This window comes from Zootoca vivipara, chromosome 17, assembly GCF_963506605.1.
Source record: "Zootoca vivipara chromosome 17, rZooViv1.1, whole genome shotgun sequence".
Lineage (NCBI taxonomy): Eukaryota > Metazoa > Chordata > Lepidosauria > Squamata > Lacertidae > Zootoca > Zootoca vivipara.
Window position 1 is genome coordinate 19441496 of NC_083292.1, and position 27506 is coordinate 19469001.

Consider the following 27506-nt stretch of genomic DNA (forward strand, 5'->3'; position numbering starts at 1 on the left):
CTCCCACTATTATGCTATTGGAGAAGAGCAGATTAAACCTGTCGTGAGGTGCAAAAAAATTCTTACTTAATTCTTACTTAATGCTTGCCTATATTTGCAAGTTAAAGATTATGAACCAGGGACCTTTTCCGCTGCTCAGAGCTCCATTTGGGGGAAAGCAGGTTTGAGAGCAGAAGTGGGAGGTTGTGGGGTTCTAGTTGCACACAGGACCCCATCTCTGCCCCAAGATGCATGTGCTGTTATGGCCCTGCTGTGACTGACAACTGACAGATGTGTCAGCTGCTGCATCCCTCATTCACTCAGTATGTGGGCTGCATCTTTTCTGGCTGCTCACTGCGTGGCTTTGCATGGATCCCATGGACTCAAATTTTCTTTGTGCTGAAAGACAGTGTTGCTGTAGTTCCCTTGAGCTTCAGCTGGCTCACTTCTGGCTTATGTAGGCTTTTTTCTTTTGGGGGGAGGATTTGACTGGCTTGCCAGTCTTCAAGGCTCGATTCTAGTTAACTTCTTTTTGGGAAGCAACAGCCAGGAGCAGACGGAGACATAGCTGAAATATTCCATTGCACTGAAGATAGGCACAAAAGAAAGTTGTGGCTCGGTTACAGGCTCTTTCCACCTCTCCAGATCACCATTTCTGGACTGGCATCATAGCAAACATCACCATCCTGTGGCGCTCTGACCCACTGCAATGTGCAGGGGGGAAAGAACTTAACCCTCTACCACCCAATCTGCTCTTTGGCAACTAGGCCAAAGGCTGCCCCCCCCTTTTACCCTTTTTCTGCAAGCACCAACTTAAGACATGTACTGTTGTGGAAACTGCATTCCTGAGTTGCAAATTTACTGTAATTTCTTCTCTTCCTGTTCCTGACTGAAGGAATTGTGGGAATGTCTTTTGCTCCAGCTGCTGTAACCAGAAGGTGCCGGTCCCCAGCCAGCAGCTCTTCGAACCCAGCCGGGTCTGCAAATCCTGCTACAGCAGCTTGCATCCCAGTAGCCCCAGCCTTGACCTTGAACTGGACAAACCTATTGCTGCCACCTCAAACTGAGACTCCAGCGTGGAAGGAAAGCCGGGAAGAGACAGCACCACCTCTCCCTGCTAAGCAGATACGCACATTTCTCTGCTGACTGAAGCTGGTAGGACTGGAGAGAAGCCTTGCACTCTGGAGTTGGGAGGAGAGATGATGACATGCTCAGAGGGACAGGATGCTGGGCCAGTACTGGTGGAGCAGAAACCCCTCCTTTCCAGCTGTTCCCCCCAGTGTCATTTTCATCCACCTCATGTAAATTTTGTGTGGATTTTGCTGGAAGATGAAGAAAAGAAGGTCTGGAATCTTCCCCGCTGGCATTTCTGTTGCCCTGCTGTCGGAACTGTGCTGCAGACGGATAATTCCACCTTGCTGTGAGAGGAAGGGTAATCGGTCCAGAGACCTTGTGAATACCTTTTAGCGTCAGTGCTTATGCTTTCTTTTTTCCAGTCACTCCTGTTACTTCCCAACAGCAACCTGCTGTTTGGGAAGTTGTTGCTGCTAGAAGAAATGGGAGCTGCCTTCTCAAAAAACAAACAAACAAAAAACCTCTCTCCCTCTGTTCTTAGAGTGGGCTTAGTTATCCTTGCTACACGAAAGGGCAGGCGGGGGACAGAATTGGTTGCAGCTCTCCACATTGGGCAGTCCTTTGCTGATGTTGGCAGACTTGTGGCTTAAAGTAGGCAATGCCTGGACCACTTTGGCTAAAGAAAGTGTACACTTGTTTGAGGGAAGTGAAAGGGAAGGGGGATTGGACAGGCCATTCCTGTTCAGGGTTGTATTTTTAAACTGGCACCTCAGTGTAAGACTCTTGTACATGCAATTTGTTTTGAAGGAACTGGTGTTTGGGCTTATTAGTAGCTATTAAAATGCTATCCTTGCCCCCACTTTTTTTCTTTCGTAAAAAAAGATAGTTTACACAGAAGGCAGAGCTGCTTCGCTGCACTGGGAAGGCTGCATGCAAAGTCAAATAATACTGTCGGCCAGGCTCCCCCTCTCACAAGGAGAACCCCAAAGCAAATGGGGGATGGCTTTGATTTGTTGGTTTTTTTTCTACAGAGGAGAGTCAGCGAAAACTGGTTTGCCAAGGCCCCAAACTAGGGCATTTTAAAAACTGCCCCCCCCCAATATGTAAAGATAAAACTCACTGAAATAAAAAATGTGCCCCTTACATTAAAATCACTTTTCTACTGCTGTGCTATGAAGAGTTTTGAGTCCCCCTATATTTATTTTAATATCGTCTTCCCAACCCAACCCTGCCAACAAAAAACCCCTTATAGGTTTTGCTTGGTGGGTGTGAAAATAAATACATTTTTTCTGCAATTCATTTGCCAGGGGAAGCTGAAGCAGCTTCTGCCTAATATTCCACCAAGTAGTGATGTGCCTCTATCTTCCTTTCCTTTCCTCTGCCCCAGCCTGTAGAATTTGACTACTGAACATGTTTCCCTTATCACACAGCTGCCACCACTTGAGACTGCCTCAGCTTGAGATGTCTTCCTCATGGCACAAGTTCGTAGGCAGCACTGAGCTCCCTGTGGTTCTTACACATTGTGTGGGCAACTGTACCCAAGCCAGCAACTGCCGGGAATGTGTGGCAATGCCATTAAAGCCCTCCAACCATACCAAGGGGGGCTGTGTATTAATAGCAGCATGGAGGAAGAAGAGAGACTCCAGGGAGGTCATTTCAAGCAGCAGTGGTGTAATAAGCAAACCAATCTTCTGAAAAGAGATTGCAAACTTAGAATTAACCTATTGCCAAGATAGGGCAATGCCTTCTAAAGTGACGTTTTAGAGTGTATTGGAATACCTGATAGAAGAAAGCCCTGTCAGCAAACTTTTGTTTGTTTCCCTGTTCTCTGTGAAAAGGTGTGTGTGTTGATTACAACACAGTCATACAAAGGAAGCATTTGGGAATGAAAATCAAGCCTTTCCAAGAGGCATAGGAAGAGACTTTGCACCTTTTCAGGCAGCTTGGGGGATGTACGTAGCTTCTTTGTACTCCTTTCTTCCAGCAGGGAGAAGGGGCAATACAAAGCCTGGCTCGTAAGTTGGCTTTTGGAATTTTAATATGAAATTAAATGTTATGGGAATATGCAGCAAAGATGCATAGCAATCTTTTTTTAATAGAGGTGGGAGTTGGAATGGAGTAAATGGAGTTTATCTGTACTTATCCATTAAAGTGGGTGAATAGAGAGATGGTTGTTGAAGGAAAAGCATAATTGTGGCAGTGTGGTTTTAATGGTACAAATAGATGGTGAAAACAAGGTTTAATATTCTGCAGTTCATAACGACAGGTGCCAAGAGGTTCTGATACGGGTTTTTTTTTGCGGGGGGTGTCTGTGATGTACAGTGTGAATAAACGCTTGCAGCTCTTAGTCTTTTTGATCAATGAAGCACTTTTTTATTAATATTTTATTCTTTGTATGTAAAGCAGGACACTCGCGCCACATAGCTGTATAAAACTCTTCTCTCCTGAAGAGGAGCGCAAAGTTGCTCCTTTATATTTTTCAATTTTCTTTTGTCAAGAGCAAGACGTAAATACTTTAGAATTGTTAAATATATAAATAAAAGTGAATAAAGTTTAGAATTTTGCATGGGAGCACTTGCTGACCCACTTCCTACTTTTTTAACTTCCCCACCCTTCCGTAAGCTGGAGAAATGTGCTGCTACGTCTTTTTTCCTTATCACTGGTTTGGGCAGGGTGGTGGCAGTGGCAGTGGCACAAAGCCTTGTTTGCCTTTGGAAGCAAGTTGACCTCTTGAGGGTTTTACTAGTATGAGATGCCCCTCCTCCTGTTCCTAGGCAAGAGGAACCAAAAAACCTTTCAAAACCTTCTCGTGTATATATATGCGCACACTGTGTTGTACAAAATGCTGCCATGCATGTGCTATGAGAGACACTGGTGTACTACACAGCTACATCCCTCATTGTTCACACAAGAAGAGGACACTGCATCACCAATTGGGTATTCTGCTTGAGGTGTGGCAGGCAGTAGGTAAGATCTAAAGCATTAAATGACTTTCTCTGCACTCCCAGCTTACCATATAAATCTCCCAGTCTACCATATAAATCTGCTAACAGAAGCAGAAGACATCAAGAAGAGGTGGCAAGAATACACAGAGGGATTATACCAGAAAGATACGGAGATCTCGTAAACCCCAGGGAGCCAGACATCCTGGAGAGTGAAGCCAAATGGGCCTTAGAAAGCACTGCTAATAAGGCCAGTGGAAGTGATGATATTCCAGCCAAACTATTTAAAATTTTAAAAGATGATGCTGTTAAGGTGCTATACTCAATATGCCAGCAAGTTTAGAAAACTAAGCAGTGGCCACAGGATTGGAGAAGACCAGTCTACATCCCAATCCCAAAGAAGGGCAGTGCCAAATAATGCTCCAACTACCGCATAATTGTGCTCATTTCACACACTAGCAAGGTTATGCTTAAAATTCTACAAGGTAGGCTTAAGCAGTATGGGGACCCAGAACTCCCAGAAGTGCAAGTTGGATCTTGAAGGGGCAGAGGAACCAGAGACCATTGCAAACATGCGCTGGATTATGGAGAAAGCTACAGAGTTATAGAAAAACATCTACTTCTGCTTCATTGACTACGCAAAAGCATTTGACTGTCGACCACAGCAAACTATGGCAAGTTTTTTAAAGAAATGGGAGTGCCTGATCATCTCATCTTTCTCCTGAGAAATCTCTATGTGGGACAAGAAGTTACAGAAGGACTGGGTATGGAACAACTGATTGGTTCAAAATTGGGAAAGGAGTATGACAAGGCTGTATATTGTCTCCCTGCTTATTTAACTTATATGGGGAAGAAATGGAGGCAGTGAGAGATTTTACTTTCTTGGGTTCCATGATCACTGCAGATGGTGACAGCAGTCATGAAATTTAAAGGCGCCTGCTTCTTGGGAGAAAAGCAATGACAAACCTAGACAGCATCTTAAAAAGCAGAGAAATCATCTTGCCAACAAAGGTCCATAAAGTTAAAGCTATGGTTTTCCCAGTAGTGATGTATGGAAGTGAGAGCTGGATCATAAAGAAGGCTGATCGCCGAAGAATTGATGCTTTTGAATTATGGTGCTGGAGGAGACTCTTGAGAGTCCCATGGACTGCAAGAAGATCAAACCTATCCATTCTTAAGGAAATCAGCCCTGAGTGCTCACTGGAAGGACAGATCCTGAAGCCAAGGCTCCAATACTTTGGCCACCTCATGAGAAGAGAAGACTCCCTGGAAAAGATCCTGATGTTGGGAAAGATGAAGGGCACAAGGAGAAGGGGACGACAGAGGAAGAGATGGTTAGACAGTATTCTCGAAGCCACCAACATGAGTCTGACCAAACTGCAGGGTTGCAGCCTAAGTGCTTGCAAATTGGAAAGGTTCCTAGGGTTTAAACAGAGTCTCTTTGGTTTGCAGCAGATAATTATATGGGCAAAGACAGAGCCTTCAGTACTTACTAGTTGGGATGCACACACACACACACTGCTTTGGAACCTATATAATTTAGCCCTGTTAATATCTGTGTGTGTGGACAAGTGTACATGAAATGTAACTGGGAGATATGCAGATGTCCAATGGAGGAGCCACATTCCAAACTTTGACACACTGCTGTGCTGCCTTTTCTCAAAAGCACTCCGTATTCTATTTATGCCCCTTCTGAAGATAAAACAAGAGCCCCACAGTTGGATCATGTCAAAGGTACATCTAGTCCAGCATCCTCTTTCCAACAGTAGACAACCAGATGCCTCTGAGAAGCCCATCAGCAAGCCTTCACTCACTATTTCTGAGCTGGTATTGAGGCATGGCACCTTTGAACTTGGAGGGTGCATGCAAACCATCACGAATAGTTGCCACTGATAGCCTTACCCTCCATGAATTTATCCAATCCTCTTTAAAAGCCTTTTAAGCTTTAGTGGCCATACAATATCTGGTGGTATCAAGCAAGTTACTTTCCAAGCAATTTCTAAAGCACCCCTTTTCATGTATGCAGAGAATTTGTCACACTCTGAAAGCAATCCTCTGCCACTGTCCTTGCAAGGGAAAATTTGGTTTATATTCCATAATGAGCTAGAAGTTGATTTTGCTGAGTGGTCATAACATACCTGTATGTCATTAAGGTAGAGGCACAAAGAGTAACTTGGGGATCTGTTCAATTGTGACTTGCATCCAGCCTTGGGCTCATACACTCCTTTCCATATCCTCATGGCTGTTAAAAGTTAATAATTGAAAAGAGTTGAATGCACACACTTGAATGCAGTGTTTTGTGACAAGAAAGGGCTGTTTGTTTCTCAGCTTTCCACTTTTATTTACTGCAGTCTTTGCCAACTTACTTCAGAGTAAACAATACATTTTTATTTTATCAGAACTGTCTCTGTCCCCAGTAACTTCTTTTTTCCAGGATAGTGCATGGCATCTCTTCTGCCTTCCTTCTTACAGTCTTCCTTTCAGAACTGGGTGTTTGTCATAAACCAAGGAAGTATCCAGAGAAGCTGCTCCAGTGCTATAAGACCCAGCTTTGTCTTCACTGTCCACAGGGCACATGTCTTGGTGACACCATCTGTAAGAGTTGCCACAAAGCCCTTTGTGTAAAACTGATTTAAACTGGAAATCTGGTTTTAAACTTTAAACCCATCAATGATTCTCCTACTGCATTAAGAAGAGGTGGTGAACTCTTGGCCTCCAGGCCATAGGTTTCCCACCGGGCTAAAGGTTTGCAAGAAACTGCCCTGATGTATGTTGGAAACTAAATACCATTTCTTTGCCATAAGCATCAACATTTAATATTTATATTTAGTGAAGAGTTTTGAGACCATCTGCTCTTCCACCCATGTTCTGGAGCCTAATGATCACAAGGCACGTGGTCACTTTAGAAAACCAAATAGGGCAGCCTACTGGATAGATTTGACAGACCACTCTGAAATGGGTTATGTGACCACCTTCCCACCAATATCACACAGCTCTGTCCTCTGATTATGTCCCTCTCTTCCTTCCCTACATGAATACAGCCTGGTTCTCGAGCCGAATGAGTTTGTCCGATCTAAACTGCTCCTCTTCAGCCTTGACAGCTGCACTGAAATTCAGAATTCAGGACTGCCGCCCTTTCTTAAGCAGTTAAAAATATGAATATGTTTGTGCCATCTCAGAACTTGCTTTGGAGGATGGACTAAGCTTATTTAATACCTCTGAGCAGCATAGATGTCTGTGGCTGATGCATTCGGCCTGGCAGCATATTCCAGCAGGAGAACTCCTATGTAAAGCAAATATATAGGTGGTTAACATTATTCTGCAACGGCAGAGGGGAAACCTCTGGTCCAGCGGTCAAATATGGCTCTCAAGCACCTCTTAACTTGCCCCTTAAGACTCTCCCTAGACCCAACCCTTGCCACCCTTCTGTCATATCCTATTTGCATGTTTAGGCTGGCTGGAGTATTCCCTTGAGCTCTGATAATGCTGCTTGGCTGGAGGACAGGGGTGCATAGAAGGTACTCTATTGTAAAAGGTAAGATTTACATTTATTTCTCTACCACTTTGGGTTTGGGCCTTACCACAGGTATGTGGTCCCTGAAAGGTTTCCCTGAATGGTATGTAACCCTCGTAACTGAAAAAAGTTCCCCATGCCTGTGGCAGAGAGATCTGCCAGTCATACATGAGTCATTCTGCCCCATGGTGGGCCTTTGTGGCATATAGACTAGTCTGTGAATATTCCTCCACCCCCGTATACACCTAATGCCACTAAAGTAACAGCAGTCCAAAGAACTAGTGCCATCTCTTTCCCACCCCTGCCTGGTGTTTTGTCTTTGCCAAACTTAATTCCAGAGGCAAAAGCTGGAAAATGAGATTTAAACTAGAAGGTAATGAAGATAACATTTCCAGATGGGTGTATGCCTGAGGAAGTAGTCAATAGATCAGGTAGTCACAGGTGGTGGAACAGATAATGGCAGTGGTTGGGAGCAACAAGGAAAGGTGACCTGGCCATTGGTTTCTCTGAAATCTGATCACTGGCAGCCTGCTTGCTTAAAACTACAGCAGTTCACACGGACAGGAGATTGTGCATCCATCATCATCTTAAGAATTCTGAGACACGTTCTTAGGAACGATTATCTCAATGAAAATGAACTACCGTATTCCAGCTTGATGTGCCGGCTTTCCAATAAATTCAGTTCTGTGTTAGTAACTTAAATCTTTTTGATCTCCATTGATCTGGTACTACCTTTTTGTGTACTGCTATGTGACATATGATGTTAGTTGCACTAAGGGAGCCAGACTCTCCTTTGTATTGGGAACTAGAACACATTTTGTGCCTGTCAAAAATCCTCTTTTGATTGTCACAGTATTGGAAACAGCTGCTTTTCAATTATGGATTTCTTCTCCTTATCCTAAAGTAAATTTTAAAAAACCCACCTTTTAATCATTGCTCAATCAATTCAAAAAAATCCCACCTTTTAATAATTGCTCATAGACTCGCAATACAGAGTATTGTTGGAAGACTACCCAGGAATGCCTGGTGATCATAAGCTTCAGCCTACTGCACTGAATTCTACATTATCCTGTAGTAAGCTGGCAAAGTGATTATTTAACAGCAATTTTCATTACCTCCATAGATCCGTGCCAGAGCATAGGCAAAGTCTCTTGCAGACAGCTGCATCCCGGCTTCCCCCTCTAGGCTTATTTTCTGAGTGAACTGTCTGAGTTTGTGGAGAGCATTTTGAACTATTTGCACAGAAAGTTCCAGTTCAGAGTTGCTAAGCGCCACCTTCAACCTGGCCTGCAAGGAAATCAATCACATGGTGATCAGTTTTTCTCGAAACAGCCACTACTGCTGTCCAATCTAAACCATCTTTTCAGCTGTTAGCAAATCTGAACAAAAGTTTACATTTTTCCCCAGGCAACTATGTTGATCTGAACAAGAAAGAGCCTTGGGGTGTTATCACATTGTGCAATGGGGAGGGGAGGGGAAGTCCATAGTCCTCCAGCTATTGCCAGACTATGCGTATCATTCCTGAATAGTGCCCATGCCAGCTAGCTGATGGAGACTCCAAATCCCATGTTTCAGCTTCCCAACCACACCTGGAGGGCCATGTCCCCCTCCCTTGGCATAGAATAAACACACATGATGTTAAGATGGAATGAAATACAAAAATGCAGCTGGGATCAAATATGTTAAACCTCTAGTCAGAGCTTTCCAAACTGTGTTTCGTGCCATGTTAGTGTGTCGGCTGCAGTGTGTAAGTGCAGCTGGTATAACTTTCCATTTGACAGCATGGTTAAGAATCAAGCCATCTATGCAAAATGCTATTGTTACCTCTTAATAGAGGCCTTCTCCTCAACCTGTTGCCCTCTGCATTTTGGACTACAACTCCTGTTTGCCCCTGCCAGCATGATGGTTAAAAGTATAGTGATTTCTTAAGAATCAGACCTTTAGGGTTTTGGCACCTGCCCTCTGCTCCCTTTGAACATTAGGTGCCACCTCTGTTGCCTCTTTGGTACCTGCGGAAGACCTTCCTATTTCAACAAGCCTTTTAAGTGGTTATATTTCCCAGTCTTCGTATGAAGTTGAATGGTTTTTAGATGTTTGATTGTTTTATTGCTTGCTTACTGCCCTGGGCTCCTTTGGGTGGAAGGATAGAATATCAATTTAATAAAATTACACACACACACACACCATCAGCCCCTTCTAGCACAACTCTGTTGGCCATGGCTGTTGGGAATTGCAGTCAAAACCATTTGGAGGGCACCAGGTTGGAAGGTAGGTATAGTTTAGGATTACATTTGTAGCAGTGACATTAAAAGTAATGAGTGTTGAGGAACACAGTAAACAGTGTTGAGGAATGCTCACCTGGGCAGTAGAGAAAAATGCATCCAGCACTTTCCCTTGGCTCTTGACAAGGGAGCGCAGAACATCCAGAGAGAGGATATTGGTTGTTCCTTCCCAGATAGTTAGCACCTGTCAGGGAGTCAGAGGAAAAAGTGGTACAGCAAACAAAATTAAAAGGGAAGCCAAAATCTAAGATGCTGGAGAAAAGTTGAAATGTTAGATTAGTAATGCATGGAAGAGTAAGAACAACTGCATGTCACTCCAGATGAAACATTGCTCCTGAAATTTCTGCAATCTATCAATCTCTGCTAATCTGTCACCCTCCAAATGTTTTGGACGACAACTCCCACCAGCTCTAGCATTACATGGCTGTGCTGGATGGGACTGCTAAGAATTGTAGTCCAAAAGAACCAGAGGGCTCCAAGCTGGCAAAGACTGAAGGAAATAAAAGTAGAAAGCTGATAAACAAATTGCCCTTTCTGGTCCCAAAATACACTGGTCAGCAAGATTTTTGAGTTGGAAAATGAGTAGCAGAGGATGCTGAGCTCTTTCCCGACAGGTGCTTTCTATCTCTGTGATGTTCCCACCCAGACTATATTAACAAGGAGCAGGCCATGATTTTTAGGGGGTGTGAGCCACACAGGGATTCCTGTCCCACCTGCCTGCTGCTGGGGGACTCTCAGCCCTGGAGTCTGGCCTCACCACTGTGTCCCCAGCCCCCTTGCTGAATGTCTGCCTGGCCAGTGTCGGGGTGGAGTGGGGATTTGCCAGTCAAGGGCCGAGTCGGTCAGCCAGGCTTCTCCCTGCATGGGTGGGCAGGGCTGTAGCCCCACTTGATTCTGGTGGCCAGGGATGAGCTAGCACGCAGGCTCCGTGAACCCTCCATGCCCCATGTGCGCACACCTAGCAGTATTGGTGGTGAGGGAAAGCCTGGCATGGTGGGTTCTCTGGGCCCCGCGTGCCCTGCCCCCGCCCAGTGAGCACTCACCCCCAGCCACCAAAAACGGACAGAAGACCGCTGTTAACCAGTGAGAGTGGAATGGTGGCGCATGTCCTCATCTCTTCTCTGATGAAATGCAATCTCCCAAATATGTTTGCATAACTGTTCCTTGATAAGTACTTTTTGTAGCTGAGAACTGGTCCATCTTTCACAATCTGCCAGCTGAGCTCATTTGTTACAGCACACAGAGGGTTGGGACATCTTAGGAGACTTACAATCTCACTGTTAACCAGTGAGAGTGGAATGGTGACATGCCCTCATCTCTTCTATGATGAAATGCAGTCTCCCAGATGTGGTTTGCAGTAGAGAAGGGATTGTAAGGGCTTCATTTCATGTTTCTGCAGTGTATCGTGTAGTCTGATCTTAACCTGGCCTATAACTAATTTGTAAACAGACATTTTGGGGGTGTTGCTTGATCTAGGGTAGGGTGGGCACTGCCCTCCAACTAATATTTGCATATCTATTCCTTGATAGTGCTCCTTGTAGCTGAAAACTGGTCAATTTTTCAGACTCTGCCAGCTGTGTTCATTTGTTACAGCAGACAGAGGGTTGGGATATCTTAGGATACTTATACCAGCTTACTATAAATATTCATCTTTGAAGAAATAACATTGCCACTGAGGAATTGTAACTAACTCATGATTAACACATGCCGTTAAATTTGAGTCCCTGGTATTTGGCGAGTAAATCCAGTTACAAGCTATAGGGACACAGTTTGAAGCTGCTCTTTCTATCAACAACTGGTGCATTCTTAATCCTGGAGAGGGAAACAGATACAGAGAGTACATTTTTGAACTGCAGAACTTTTACCTGGAAGAAGAGTGAAAATAGTTAATTCTAATGTGAGCTTAGACTTCTGTGATAAGCGATGTCTAAGCTCCGGAAGACTCTCCAAATAATGGAGCCACCACCAAGATTCTGAAGCCAGTTTTTGTCCCCTGCTCTACCTCAACAGCACTGCTATAGGATATACAGTAGGTTCAGGGGCGTACCCAGGATCAAAACTGGGGGGGCAAGCCATGGTCGTTCAGGGGCGGGGCCAAGGCACGGGAGGGGCCATAAAGTGGGAATGTGGGCAGGGCTACAGGGCCAGTGGGCCCGACGACTCTGAGGCGGCGGCTGCAGCCGCTAAATGAACCCCCTAAACTCTCTCACACGAAATTCCCCTGCTCTGAAGCAGGGCCATCTCTAGGCCCGGGTCCGGTGGCGTGGGGTGCCAAGCCACCAGGGGCGCCGCTGTGCCCGCTGAGAGGCGTGGCGGCGGCCGCCCCAGGCGCATCTCTCAGCTGTTCATCGGCTTCAGGCTGCTTTCCGGAGGCGTGCGGGCCTGGGGCCGCCTCCTCCGCGTGCAGGGGCGTCGCAACGGGGCGGGCAGCACCCCCTGGCCCAGGGCCAGCCCTACAGCCAGGCTGGGTTGCGCAGGGCTTTAGCCCTCCAGGCGGCAGCCGCGCTGTGAGCTTCGCCTGCCGTGCTGGGAAACGTGGCGGGGTGGGGGCACCAGAGGGATCCGTCACACCACGGTGCCAGGACGCCAGGTATGCTTAAGACGGCCCTGCTCTGAAAACACCGCTCCCATCCATTTACGGCTAGCCACCCCCCTGAAAAACCCCTTTGGGCCCCGCTTTCCCTCCTCGATGTCCCCCCGAAGCCTTGCCAGTTCCCACCCTATATATCTGGGATGGGGAAGGAGCTCAGAGGTCTGCTAGTCCTGGGGGGCCATCCCCCCATGGCCTGGGAGGATACTGGGGACCCCCCTCCCCGCCAAGCTGAGGCCCTCAAAGAAGAAGAAGAAGAAGCTGCCACCGCCGCCTCCCCATCGCAAGGGAGCAAAAGATGGGAAAGGTGGGGTGGCGCAGCGCAGGCGAGCGAGCAAGCGAGCCCCCCCCAGCTGTGACCCTACGGTGGCGGCAGCGACTCCCCCGCCCTCAACGCCCCTCTCTTGGCAGGGGCAGCAAGGGAGAGCGGCGGGGGGGGGGCACATTGCAAAGAAGTTAACAGCAGCCAATGCCCGGAGAGGGCAATGCACGCAGGGGGAGCGGAGAGCTGTACCGCCCCCCAAGGCAGCTCCTTTCCTATTGCCGGGGGTGGGGGGCGGCGAGGAAGGGTCACTGCCGCTGGGCTACTCCTGCCGCCGGCAATCCAGCGCAAACGCCCCCACACAGCTTCCTTGCAGCAGCCATGACCACCGCCTTTGGGCGCCGCCCCCCACTCCTCCTTTGTGGGCTTCTGCCCGCCGAGGCTGAACTGGCTCCTGTCGGTGCACTTTCTCTCCCGGCCCAGGAGGAGTCTCAGTAGCAACTCCTAACTCAGGAGGGGGGGTAGGGGGGTGCGGAGGGAGGAAGGGGGCGATTCCCAGCCCGCGGCGCCGACGATCGCAGTGCAGCCTACTGGGAGTCAGAGCGTGGCAGCGGCTGCAACCAATGCAGGGAGCCGCGTCTCCTTCACTTGCCAGCCCAGCAGAACTCTTAGGCAGGAGAGGTTGCCGCCCGGCAGGGCTTTCCATTGGGAGGCGCGAAGGCTTTAGTGGGCGGGAATTGGTGCAAATGTAGGCAGGGCGGGCACCAGCAGCGTGCACCAGCAGCATTTCCTCCCCCTCTCCCCTCCCATGTCAACAAGCGAGGCGCCTGCGCAGGGTATTTGCTTCCCTAGTCTGGCCCGCAGTTTGGTCTTCTGGGGGGGGCAGCTGCACCCCCTGCCCCATGCTGGGTACACCCATGAGTAGGTTGCTGAAAGAAGGAGAGGCTAAGTAAAATGCCCTTTTTTCAGGGTGTGGGTGTGTGACTTAATACCTGGGCATCCCGCAAAGCTCCTGCCAGGCCTGTATCTTCCATGTAGCCCTGCCCTCCAAAACACTCCAGCCCTTCTGAGATAACCGCAACAGCCTGCAAAAAAGACATCCAGAGATCTGCCCCGGTCTCACAACCACTTGGCCATTAAACAATTACCAACTTTAGTTCTTTCCTTTCCTTTCCTCTTCTCCCCCACAATTAGCATCTGGCTCCTATGTTAACCCTTCCTTGTTGCTTCAGAGCCCAATATGTAACTAAACCATGAAACCAAATTCTAGGCCTTGAAACACTACCTGTTTCCCAGTGTAAAGTTTGGCAACAGGCGTCAGCAGTCTAAGCATGTGCTGGTCTTGCTCAGTGTCCTTATTGGTTTCTTCCAGTCCAAGCAATCTCCCTATCTCCATCATCAGCAGGAATGCTCCTCGAGCTTGCACCTGCAGGAACAAGACAGCCTGGGATCATTGGGGCAGGGTGGAGAAGCACACAACGTTCTTACAACAAGTAAAACTCGGCTGGAGAAAAAAGGATGTCATATTGGGCAAGGGCTGTAGCTGAGTGGCAGAACACCTGGTTGGCATACAGAAAGTCCCCGGATCAATCCTTGGCATATCCTGGTAGGGTTCCCTGCCTGAAACACTGGAAAGCCAATGCCAGTTAATGTAGACAATAATGAACTAGATGGAAAATGATGTCTTACTCAGTATAAGGCAACTTCCTATGTCTTAATGATTTTAGCTTAGTGATAGAGCATTTGCCTAGCATGCATTAGGTCCCAGGTTTGATGCCAGACATATCCATGTAGGGCTGCCTGAAATCCTGGTTCAGTGCCCGACATATCCAGGTTACCTGCCTGAAATCCTGGAGAGCCATTGCCACCACCTCTGGTCACTTCTTTTTGCACTCCCACTGGTAAGCTCCCACCCCACCTTGAGACAGAGAAAAACACTACATACACAGGCATTTTGCTTTTCTAAGGGAGCTGCTGGATCCAACAGAATTCATCTGAGGTCTGAAAAGCACATGGAGCTGAAAGAGGCTGTAAGAAAGAACCTCACTCTTCCAACTTCCTCCTTCGTCTCTACCGTATGTGCTTTTCAAGGGAGAAAGAGGAAACCACCTTCACCTCATGACCAAGAAGAATGTGACTGTGGTGGGGAGTCTCATATGCTTTGTAGGTGGCAGGGGAAGACTTCAAGGGTCAAGGTCAAACCAAACCAGCACCTCCGAATGCTCACCTCCATTCGAGCCAAAGTCTGCATGTGCAACGGGTGAGCCTTCAGGGGTTTTCCAAAGGCTTCCCTCTTGGTGGCATAATCCCTTGCCAGGGTGATCACTCTGGAGATGGAAGGTAATTTTTAGCTAATTGAATGCACTTGGCTATTTTTCCTGTATTCCTCTCATATCATGCTGTAATTATGGTTTAGATGCACCACTTTGTTGCTCACATACAACAAACACCCTACCCCCTAGATAGCTCTGATTCACAACACAAAGTCAGGGAGGATTCTTGTTAGCTGGCAAGCCCATTGGGAGATCACTCAAATCTGGCTCCAGAAAGTGGCAGAATTTGGAGCAAGGCCTCTCCTGATGACCTTAGTGCTCAAAAAAGGTCACATGTGAGAAGACATGCCCCAACGTCACAAAGGCCACAGCTGTTGAGTGACTAACCTGTGGCCCTCCAGATGTTGCTGGACTACAACTTGCACCAGCCCCAGCCAGCATTGCCAATGGTCAGAAATGATGGAAGCTGTAGTCCAGCAATATCTGGAGGGTCTCATGTTCCCCACTCTTGCTCTGATTGAGGTAGCTAATTGTAGCTCACAAGCAATACAGTGGTGCCTCGCTTAACGAATGCCCTGCTTAACTAAATTTCCGCTTAACGAAAGGTTTTTTCTAGCGGAGGTTGCCTCGCTAGACGAATTCGTTTTATGAAAAATTCGTCTAGCGAATCGCGGTTTCCCATAGGAATGCATTGAAATTCAATTAATGCGTTCCTATGGGCAAAAATATATATATATAAATTCAATGCATTCCTATGGGATTCGCTAGACGAACTTTTCGTTATAAGACCCGTGGAACGAATTAAATTCGTCTAGCGAGGCACCACTGTAGTTTTATTTGAGAGATAGTAACGTGGAAGTTACCATCTGCACCATACACCGCATGTACATGATTCTCCCAAAGGAATCCTGGGAACTGTAGTTTACTACCACAATTTGGAAACCAGGAGTTTTAAACAGCATTTTCACAGCTAACCTCATCTTACTTTAATGCTTATTCAGACAGCAGCATGATTGGAAGAGCCATAACTAAGACCAAGGGCCCAGTAGGTCTTAGGGAAGGGGATATGAATTACCTTCTCATGCATGCAACTGCAGCAATGACATTGTGGATCCTAGAGATGGTCAGCATGTTTACAATGGAAGCCACACCCCGGCCCTCCACAGAGATCTGAAAGCATGAAACAGAAAAAAACAGAATAAGGTTAATTAGCATGGACTGGGTTGCAGTTTTGTAACAGGAAATCTATTTGCTTTCTCTCATTTTCTCCCTGGGGCATAAAACCCTATACAGTTTTACTCTGGAAGCCAAACGGAATCCATTCCAGAAGTCCGTTCGACTTCCAAAATGTTCATTAACCAAGGCGCTGCTTCCAATTGGCTGCAGGAAGCTCCTGCAGCCAATTGGAAGCCACGGAAGCCACGCCAGACATTCGGGTTCCAAAGAACGTTCGCAAGCAGGAACACTCACTTCTAGGTTTGCGGTGTTCGAGAGCCAAAACAATCGACTTGCAAGGCGTTTGTCAACTAAGGTACAACTGTAATAACCTTTCCGCCTGCCCATAATTCCTAACCAGAGCAGTGGGAGCTATGCACAAATTCTTCAGTCAAGAAATATGTACACACAGTACAGTTGCATAGATATATATCTAGCCATAAGGAGGGGAAGAGCAGCTTTTGGTGGATTGGACCAAAGGCAATCAGAAAGCAGTTTACACACACCCACACCCACACACCCCTTTGTACAATGGGCTACTTTCAACACACACACCCCTTTATTCTCCATCCAGACAAACAAAGACCATTATTGGAGTTCAAGGACACATTCCAGCCTGGCCAGGAAAAAAAAACCCTGGGGTATAAAGCAGGGCCAGTAGGGTATGTGGCCTGAGGAGTTTGAAGGCTCAGAGAGAAAGACCTGGAGCACCGCATTTGGCCTCCAGGTTCCCCATTTGTGAGGAGATTGGAAGGTAGAGGCCAGAAGACCAAACTGCGGGCCAGACTAGGGAAGGTAGAGGCTACAGAGTGCATTGGGAGGCCTGCTCTTAGTCTTCCTCTGAGTACCATAGTACTCCAGAAGGCATTGTTCAACAGGTTTGGTGCTATTTCTTTTTTGCTAGTAACTTGGTTTTCCTAAGGAGGCTGAAATTCTCATCCATAATAATAAATAATAATAATAATTTATTATTTATACCCCGCCCATCTGGCTGGGTTTCCCCAGACACTCTGGGCGGCTTCCAACAGAAATATTAAAATACACTAATTTCTTAAAGAATAATAGCTTCCCTAAACAGTGCTGTTTTGGCTGTGTGATGTCTGCTTCTGTGCCTGCATGGCAGCTCCAAGCATGGGCAAAATCCACAGAGAGCTGCCCTGCTCCAGAACACCTTCCTTTCATTTGTCTCATACCAGGGAAGTAGAAACTGAGCTTTGGAGGAAGTTTTCCTCCGCACCTTTTTCTCTTTTGCTCACCTTGAGTGTCTTGGCTCCATTTAGGAGCAGCTCCGCGGTCGGCAGTTGCCTTGTGCCCAGCTTGTCTTTCAGTCGTTGTATCTCAATCCCATTCAGCTTCCCTTCCTCATCGCGCATCTTCAGGTAGAACAGAGACAGACCTTTGGAGCCCTGCAGCCAAGAATGCAAGGGTGAGAAACACTGACTGGTAACAAGGAGAATGGAGCTAGAATGAATGCATTGTGCAATACATTACTGCAGCAATGGGGAACGTCCAGCCTGTGAACCAAATTAGGCCAGGCAAGGGTTCTCTTTGGCCTGTGAAGCTGTTTTTTGCAAACCAAGCCCACCTGATCCTCACCTGACATCATATGTGAAATGAGTATGTGGCAGGTAAAGACATGGGTGTAAGGGGACAATCAGGATCCTTAAAGTGTACTACTCTGGATAGTTTCTTGGCAAACAAGGTTTGCTGTCAGTGTTGATCAACTGTTTGATGGTGTTGCAAGCCCTGCAGGGACTGGATATGCTACAGAGTTCTCAAGTGGGAGCTTCTTAGTGCAGCTGATTCCTGCCCAAAGTGGGTTCTTGCTATAAGCGCTGATCAACTGATTAACACAGCAAGGCCCAATGGATCATGTGATGTCAGGTGAGTGGCAGGTAAGTGGCCCCAATGCCTGTCAAAATGGCCAGTGGCCAGTGAAGGACTCTGTTTCTCACCCCACTTCCACATTACTGATTACTGCTTGTGAGCTGGTCCTTCAGTTTCCCCAGCTAGGAATCTGACCTGCTGTATTTGTCCATCTGCAGTCATGCTCCTTGCCAGTGTCAAAGTTATATCTGAATCGGTGGCCGAAGTAAACGTTTCAAGCCATGGAGACTGTAGCTGCCATCAGGGAGTTCCAGGGCAACTGTCTCTGTGCCATTAGCTGCAAGAAAAGAACACCCATTCTTAGCTGCTGCTGATCTTCACAAATAACCAGCACTGGCTTCAAGCTGAAGAAAAAGCAACATTATCATTCAGCAGTGTAGCCAAGAAAGGAAGGTGACACCTCAAGAAACTTTGGGGAAAGGCCATGGCACCTGCTTCATATACAGATGTTCCCAGGATCAAAACCCGGCATCTATAGGTAGGGCTGGCAAAGACCCTGGACAACAGCTGCCAGTTCATGTAGACAATACTGTATAAGGAAGCTTCCTATGTTCTTAAGGTGAAACTCAAGCAATAGGTAAACTTAAGGAGCTATAATGTTTGCAATCCATAGGGTTGGCTATATCCTACCCACCAGCAATGTTGTCATGGTGATTACTATGGGCCTGGCCTATGTGACATACTGGTAATAATAATAATTTATTATTTATGCCCCACCCATCTGGCTGGGTTTCCCCAGAAGCCTGCGGATAGATCTGAGTTTAAGTTTCACAGAATCACATGAGAAAGCATTAGAAACTATCATATTTTATTCATATAGTCATGGTGGTGCTATGAATTAATTGAATTTTTAAACTGTGAGACTGCACATGCTTAGAGTATTATCTTTCTTATTACCAGGTTGGTAAATTGTTTTTCATTTGTTCATTTTTCTTCTCCATTAGAAGTGTGGAAGCAGACATTATACACATGGCCATCTAAAGGACCTCTTCCCATGCCTCAACAGACCATTAGGCTGATGGTATAACCTTATCTAGCTGCACCACTACTCATTTCTTAAGGCATTTTGTATTGCACTCTGTGTCAGACTTCCTACTTTGGGGTATACTTACCAACATCAGAGCCCCCTCTGCGTTCAGTCATCCACTGGCCAGAAGTCCAGAATTTGGCAGGGTCACGTGATGTCAAGTGGAAAAAACCACCTTCGAGGGGCTTGGGGATCCCCAAGGACTGTTCGGAGTTGCAGGAAACAGACGGGAGAAAGAAAAACAATCAGGATTTCCTCTTGTGGCTCCTTCCACAGCAGCCCAAAGCTCATTTGTCCTGGCATCTGTTGCTCCTCCCTCTTTATTCCTCTGCATGCTTTGGGAGACCAGGTGGGAGGAGAGCTGGTCTCAGTAGGAGGGGGAGACTCTCTGGATTCTGCAGCAGCCTGCCTCATTTCTGTCTCCTGGCCCCATTCCTCTGACACCTCTGAGTCTCGACTGCCCTCTGTCACAGCCTCTTCCTGCTCACTAAACCCTGTTCCTTATTCAGATTTTGACACCTTCCTCTAATCATGCATCATTGTCCCACCACAAATGCCCTGGCACTGAGCCTTCTTCACCTTGTGATTCCCTTGCTGGTGCCTCCCACCACTCCTCTGCATCCAACCAGTCCATGACAGTCTGGCTAGGGTTCGGTGAGATGCAAAGTCAGGCAAGGGAGCTTCTCCACAGAGTTCTTATACCAACAACTCCAGATAGTCAGGATTAGACTTTGGTCTTCTAAATTTCAATGGCGCCCTGTGCAAGGCCAAAATTCGGAGCCCCTCCCCGTGGCCTCTTGCCTTCCGTTCTGCTCTGTTCACTGTGGTGCCCTTCGGGCTCAGAGCCCAGTGTGGTGGAACCAGTTGCCCTGCCAAAGATCTGCCTCTGAGATAAGGACCAAAAGGTTTTTCAGCAGAGCTGGCTGATATGCATCACTTTGGATTTAAGCAGAGCCAGGATGCCACATATGCACCAGTTTTGCTAACTCCCAATCTGGCCTTATTAGGGAAGGCCTTGGGGAACTGAGGAATATGTCTTATATAGAGCCAGACAATTAGCATAGTTCAGTATTAGTTTAGCATAGGCATCCCCAAACTTTGGCCCTCCAGATGTTTTGGACTACAATTCCCATCTTCCCCGACCACTGGTCCTGTTAACTAGGGATCATGGGAGTTGTAGGCCAAAACATATGGAGGGCCGCAGTTTGGGGATGACTGGTCTAGCAGCTCTCCAAAGTTTCTAAATAATAGTGTTGTGAATGGGGTTTTGTTTTTTTGGTAAGGAAAATTTATGGGTAGGGTGTTTTACTTTGGTAGCAACATTCCAGAAATGAATCTCTGACAGTCTAATTCAGAGCAATGCAATATAGTGTTCTACCTGCTGAGCACTGACTTGTGATCTCACCTCTATTACTTTTGCTGCTCCATCAGTCATGGCCAGAGGACACGAAAAAATACCAGAAGAAGGTGCGAAAAGGTACAGTTTGGCAATCTGATGAATGCGGCTGTGGAAGGAGAAACAAAGGGGAAAATATATTTGTTATAGAGAGATGTCAGCTACACAAGAACACAAAAAGAGCTTGGCTAAAGGCCTATCAGGTTCAGCACTCTGTTTTCACAGTGGCCAAGCAGATGCCTCAATGGGAAGCTCACAAGCAGGACATGAGTGCAACAGCAGTCTTCCCACTTCCAATTACCAGGAGATGGTGTTCAGAGGCATACTGCCTTCGACCATGGAAGCAGAACATAGCCATCGTAGCTAGTAGACATTGATAGTAGCCTTACATGAATCTGTCTTTCGATCTTTTAAAGCCATCCAAATCGGTGGCCAATCATTACATGCTGTGGGAGTTCTACTGTGGGAGTGCTTTCATCTAGAAAAGTGTCACCATCCCCACTGTAGGGACATTTCATTTTGAATGGCACTGGAGGTATATGGACATGTTCACCACCCTGAAGTGTGGCCAACTGAGTCTGCAGGTGTCAACTAAATTTGTACCTCCAGTTAGAGTATCTCCTCTCATAAGCTTCAGCAATCAGCCCCTCCTCAGCCGAGATCTCCTTCATCCTCTTCCAGGCTGGGCAGGTGATAATTTCATCCACACGCCGCCCCCAGGCATCGAACTGCTTAAGTTGTGGAGGGTTTAACTCACACTCGCGTCCCAGGAGATCAATTTCATCCTTCACACGAGTCCCAAACTGTTCAAGGTCCAAACTTACATCAGCAAACACCTGAAAAGTAAAAGAATGTGGGCAGATGGACAAGTATGTATGTATGTATGTATGTATGTATGTATGTATGTATGTATGTATCTATGTATAAATAAATAATAAAATAAAAACATCACAGCAAGCAGAACATAAAACAAAGTATTGGGCTCCCTGTATGACCTCACTGGTCTCTGGTACTGTTCCTTTTAAACTGAGTATTATGTACTGCTGCTATTTGAAATGGTCTTATGCTATAAACTAAGAATCAACCCTGCCGCCTGTACTTTTGGACTTTCCTTGGAGACATGGCTTGGGAGACTGTCTTGCACTTTAAAAATTTACTACTTAATAACTGCACGTACATAATGACCCATACATACCGTAGTTCACCTTTCACCTGCTTCAACTAGCGAGGTTTGTTTTTAACTGTAGACAGCAGCTTGGGAACAGGGCAAACTGCTGGCTTCTTGCATAACTTTTAAGCAAAGAACAAACAGCCATTTGGCTTTTAAATCAGTGGAGGACAAGATAGGTAAAGGTAAACCTGACCATTAGGTCTAGTCATGACCGAAATGTCACAGGATTGGGTCCATCTGGCTGCCCATCTTCTTCTTCTTCTTCCTCCTCCTCCGCCTCCTTTGTGTCACAGTTGCTCCTTATAGAACTCAGCAGGGAGGTGGATGGGGACAAACCTAAAATTGGCTCTGGCATCACCTGCTGTGGGGTTTCCTGCCTTCCACTCTACCAGTCTCAAAGGGAATCAACCACCACCTGTTTGGATACTCTAAATGTCCTATATGTGAAGGATGTAATGTAATTGCTTTTGTTTAAATCAGAGGAAGTAATCAAATCTGTGTAAATTGTCTGTGCAAACGAGCTGTGATACTTGCATTGTAGGGAGTTGGATGAGATTACCCTTGAAGTCCCTTCTAATTCTACAATTCTAGGAGTCTCTAGAGGTCACAGAACATTGTGTGTGTGCACGCGCGCATGCCTTAAATATATATGTGTGTCTATATATATAATATAATATATAAAATACAGACCTCAGTGGGTAGCTGTGATTTCAAGTAATCCTGAAGAAAAGCATCTTCCAGGTATGGATTTCCAATCCTAGGCTGTTCTTGACAAAAGACTCCAATTTCTTTCCTGGCAGAAAGCTCCCTTGGGTGTTGTGAGGAGCATTTTCGATCCATGGGCTCCACTTGCTGATTCCAGCACTTTTGATTCCCTGCTTGCCCTAAGCTTTGCAACCAAAAATTGCAGTTTGACAGCTTCGGCTTGCAAGGCGTCCACATGACCAAAGCCAACCAACCAACCAAAAGCCAAAAAGCAAACCAAAAGCAATTGAAAAAGAACATAGTGTCCGTGTTTGTTTCACCTTGCACCACCTCCCGCCTCCAACAACATGACTAAAAACTGAAACAAAGTTCCTGCAAGGAGGTTCAGTAAAGGCTGAAGCCAAAACCGGGATGCTCCTGCGTGCATAAACAAGTTTTTAAAAAGACAGCTTCTCTGCGGAGGAGGTGGCAGCGGAGCTGGCGGAGCAGATTCCCTCCCTCGACCCGATCCAACTTTATTTGCAAGAAAATAGGAAGCTGCCCCTTAGTCCGTCGAGCGCAGTATTGTCCACAAACCCTGGCAGCAATCGCTCTCCAGGTTTTCAGGCAGGAAGTCTCTCCCAGCCCAGCCTTGGAGATAGATGCTTTGAGGCACTGAACCCGGATTAATGCTTTAATATGAAACTAAATGGGCTAGATTATGGAGAAAGCTAGAGAGTTCCAGAAAAACGTCTACTTCTGCTTCATTGACTATGCAAAAGCCTTTGACTGTGTCGACCACAGCAAACTATGGCAAGTTCTTAAAGAAATGGGAGTGCCTGATCACCTCATCTGTCTCCTGAGAAATCTCTATGTGGGACAAGAAGCTACAGTTAGAACTGGATATGGAACAACTGATTGGTTCAAAATTGGGAAAGGAATACGACAAGGTTGTATATTGTCTCCCTGCTTATTTAACTTATATGCAGAATTCATCATGCGAAAGGCTGGACTAGATGAATCCCAAGCCGGAATTAAGATTGCCGGAAGAAATATCAACAACCTCAGATATGCAGATGACACAACCTTGATGGCAGAAAGCGAGGAGGAATTAAAGAACCTTTTAATGAGGGTGAAAGAGGAGAGCGCAAAATATGGTCTGAAGCTCAACATCAAAAAAACCAAGATCATGGCCACTGGTCCCATCACCTCCTGGCAAATAGAAGGGGAAGAAATGGAGGCAGTGAGAGATTTTACTTTCTTGGGCTCCTTGATCACTGCAGATGGTGACAGCAGTCACGAAATTAAAAGACGCCTGCTTCTTGGGAGAAAAGCAATGACAAACCTAGACAGCATCTTAAAAAGCAGAGACATCACCTTGCCGACAAAGGTCCATATAGTTAAAGCTATGGTTTTCCCAGTAGTGATGTATGGAAGTGAGAGCTGGACCATAAAGAAGGCTGATCGCCGAAGAATTGATGCTTTTGAATTATGGTGCTGGAGGAGACTCTTGAGAGTCCCATGGACTGCAAGAAGATCAAACCTATCCATTCTGAAGGAAATCAGCCCTGAGTGCTCCCTGGAAGGACAGATCGTGAAGCTGAGGCTCCAATACTTTGGCCACCTCATGAGAAGAGAAGAATCCTTGGAAAAGACCCTGATGTTGGGAAAGATTGAGGGCACTAGGAGAAGGGGACGACAGAGGACAAGATGGTTGGACAGTGTTCTCGAAGCTACGAACATGAGTTTGACCAAACTACGGGAGGCAGTGCAAGACAGGAGCGCCTGGCGTGCTATGGTCCATGGGGTCACGAAGAGTCGGACACGACTAAACGACTAAACAACAACAAATGGGCAGAGGTTTCCGTCAGGTGGAGGTTTTTCCCCCTTCATGTCAAATAGAATCCTACTTAAATTCAGCGCCCACCTGAAGAGACCGTTGGAGTCGACCGTTGAATTTAGGCGGGAAGTGGGCAGGATTCTATTCTGCCTGAAGGGAAATTGCGGCTTTCCCTCCCACCATCGCAAAACTCCCACAGATATATAGGAAAGGAAAGGTGCCCCTTAAATTAAAATCACTTTTCTACTGCTGTGCTATGAAGAGTTTTGAGTCTTCCTATTTTTATTTTAACCCAAAAAACCTTTCAAAACCTTCTCGTGTATATATATGCGCACACTGCGTTGTACAAAATGCTGCCATGCATGTGCTATGAGAGACACTGGTGTACTACACAGATACATCCCTCATTGTTCACACAAGAAGCATCACCAATTGGGTATTCTGCTTGAGGTGTGTTCACTATCTCAGTGGCAGGCAGTAGGTAAGATCTACAGCATTAAATGACTTTTTCTGCACTCCCAACATACCATATAAATCTCCCAGTTTACCATATAAATCTGCTATAAATTTCTTTCTCCTTACTCCCTTTAAGCGGCCCAGCCAAGTATCCCACCATAAAACTAGAACTCTTCCTAGCACTTTTCTTTCATCTGATCTGTTTTGGCAAGAATCTCCATGTTTATAGCCTTCTCTGTCATCTCCCCTGAGAGCTCCATCACACTCTCTGTGTGTAAACCATCTTGCAGGTGGGAGAGACTTGATATGAACATTTGACCTGTAGTCTTTGGTCTGTCTGGTGAGGCTACCTGGAGCCGCCAATCCCTGGATTCCTTTGTGGTTCATTAGGAGCTGCTAACACCCATCTGTTGTCTTTGTCCATGGAGTTCTCTTGACAGGGATACTGCAGTGGCTTGCCAGTTCCTGCTCCAGGTGGATCACGTTTAGTCAAAACTCTCCACTATGACATTTCCCTCTTGGGTGGCCCTGCACGGCATAGCTCATAGCTTCTCTGAGTTATCCAAGCTCCTTCGCCATGTCAAGGCAGTGATCCATGAAGAAGCAAAATAATAAGAAGAAATAATGAACAAAAGTGGAAAGGACCTAACAGAAGCAGAAGACATCAAGAAGAGGTGGCAAGAATACACAGAGGAATTATACGAGAAGGATATGGAGGTCTTGTACACCCCAGGTAGTGTGGTTGCTGACCTTGAGCCAGACATCCTGGAGAGTGAAGTCAAATGGGCCTTAGAAAGCACTGCTAATAACAAGGCCAGTGGAAGTGACGATATTCCAGCCGAACTATTTAAAATTTTAAAAGATGATGCTGTTAAGGTGCTACACTCAATATGACAGCAAGTTTGGAAAACTCAGCAGTGGCCACAGGATTGGAGATCAGTCAGAACTGGATATGGAATAACTGATTGGTTCAAAACCGGGATAGGAGTACTTGTGTCCCTGCTTATTTAACTTATATGCAGAATTCATCATGCGAAAGACTGGACTGGATGAATCCTAAAATGGAATTAAGATTGCCGGAAGAAATATCAACAACCTCAGATATGCTGATGACACACCCTTGATGGCAGAAAGTGAGGAGGAATTAAAGAACCTTTTAATGAGGGTGAAAGAGGAGAGCGCAGAATATGGTCTGAAGCTCAACATCAAAAAAACTAAGATCATGGCCACTGGTCCCATCACCTCCTGGCAAATAGAAGGGGAAGAAATGGAGGCAGTGAGAGATTTTACTTTCTTGGGTTCCATGATCACTGCAGATGGTGACAGCAGTCACAAAATTAGAAGACGCCTGGGAGAAAAGCAATGACAAACCTAGACAGCATCTTAAAAAGCAGAGACATCACCTTGCCGACAAAGGTCTATATAGTTAAAGCTATAGTTTTCCTAGTAGTGATGCATGGAAGTGAGAGCTGGATCATAAAGAAGGCTGATCGCCAAAGAATTGATGCTTTTCAATTATGGTGCTGGAGGAGACTCTTGAGAGTCCCAGGGACTGCGAGAAGATGAAACCTATTCATTCTGAAGGAAATCAGCCCTGAGTGCTCACTGGAAGGACAGATCCTGAAGCTGAGGCTCCAATATTTTGGCCACCTCATGAGAAGAGAAGACTCTCTGGAAATCAGCCCTCAGTGCTTACTGGAAGGACAGATCCTGAAGCTGAGGCTCCAATACTTTGGCCACCTCATGGGAAGAGAAGACTCCCTGGAAAAGACGCTGATGTTGGGAAAGATGGAAGGCACAAGGAGAAGGGGACAACAGAGGACAAGATGGTTGGACAGTGTTCTCGAAGCCACCAACATGAGTCTGACCAAACTGCAGGGTTGCAGCCTAAGTGCTTGCAAATTGGAAAGGTTCCTAGGGTTTAAACAGAGTCTCTTTGGTTTGCAGCAGTTATATGGGCAAAGACAGAGCCTTCGGAACTTACACACACACACTCACACAGCTTTGTAACCTATATAATTTAACCCTGTTATTATGTGTGTGTGTTGACAAGTGTACATGAAATGTAACTGGGAGATATGCAGATGTCCAATGGAGGAGCCACATTCCAAACTTTTTGACACACTGCTGCGCTGCCTTTTCTCAAAAGCACTCAGTATTCTATTTATGCCCCTTCTGAAGATAAAACAAGAGCCCCACAGTTGGATCATGTCAAAGGTACATCTAGTCCAGCATCCTCTTTCCAACGGTAGACAACCAGATGCCTCTGAGAAGCCCATCAGCAAGCCTTTACTCACTGTTTCTGAGCTGGTATTGAGGCATGGCACCTTTGAACTTGGAGGGCGCATGCAAACCATCATGACTAGTTGCCACCGATAGCCTTATCCTCCATGAATTTATCTAATCCTCTTTAAAAGCCTTTTAAGCTTTAGTGGCCATACAATATCTGGTGGTATCAAGCAAGTTCCTTTCCAAGCAATTTCTAAAGCAACCATTTTCTGTATGCAGAGAACTTGTCACACTCTGAAAGCAATCCTCTGCCACTGTCTTGCAAGGGAAGATTTGGTTTATATTCCATAATGAGCTAGAAGTTGATTTTGCTGAGTGGTCATAACATACCTGTATGTCATTAAGGTAGAGGCACAAAGAGTAACTTGGGGATCTGTTCAATTGTGACTTGCATCCAGCCTTGGGCTCATACACTCCTTTCCATATCCTCATGGCTGTTAAAAGTTAATAATTGAAAAGAGTTGAATGCACACACTTGAATGCAGTGTTTTGTGACAAGAAAGGGCTGTTTGTTTCTCAGCTTTCTACTTTTATTTACTGCAGTCTTTGCCAACTTACTTCAGAGTAAGCAATACCTTTTTATTTTATCAGAACTGTTTCTGTCCCCAGTAACTTCTTTTTTCCA

At 46.2% G+C, this 27506-nt stretch overlaps 2 protein-coding genes across 14 annotated transcripts in view; one reads left to right on the forward strand and one right to left on the reverse strand.

Moving 5' to 3' along the window:
* Positions 1-3624, forward strand: part of MTMR3 (myotubularin related protein 3) — a 312417-nt gene extending 308793 nt beyond the window's left edge. For 11 of the 13 annotated variants that reach the window (XM_060269306.1, XM_035099150.2, XM_035099155.2 and 8 more), the window contains one exon: positions 875-3624. In XM_060269306.1, coding sequence (XP_060125289.1) covers positions 875-1046 — 172 coding nt within the window. In that variant the 3' untranslated portion in view covers positions 1047-3624. The remainder of the gene's footprint in view (positions 1-874) is intronic. The other 2 variants (XM_035099156.2, XM_035099158.2) reach the window with 1 other exon arrangement.
* On the reverse strand, positions 1509-27490 carry LOC118076416 (acyl-CoA dehydrogenase family member 11). The gene is given in 16 exon segments (XM_060269311.1): positions 1509-6588; positions 7212-7278; positions 8625-8796; positions 9868-9975; positions 13636-13728; positions 13929-14069; positions 14871-14970; positions 15992-16086; positions 17388-17537; positions 18154-18230; positions 18233-18295; positions 19131-19248; positions 20451-20550; positions 21045-21277; positions 22303-22501; positions 27212-27490. Coding segments are annotated over 16 exon segments (1854 nt in total). The 5' UTR covers positions 27223-27490; the 3' UTR covers positions 1509-6461.
* Between the last annotated feature and the right edge of the window lie 16 nt (positions 27491-27506).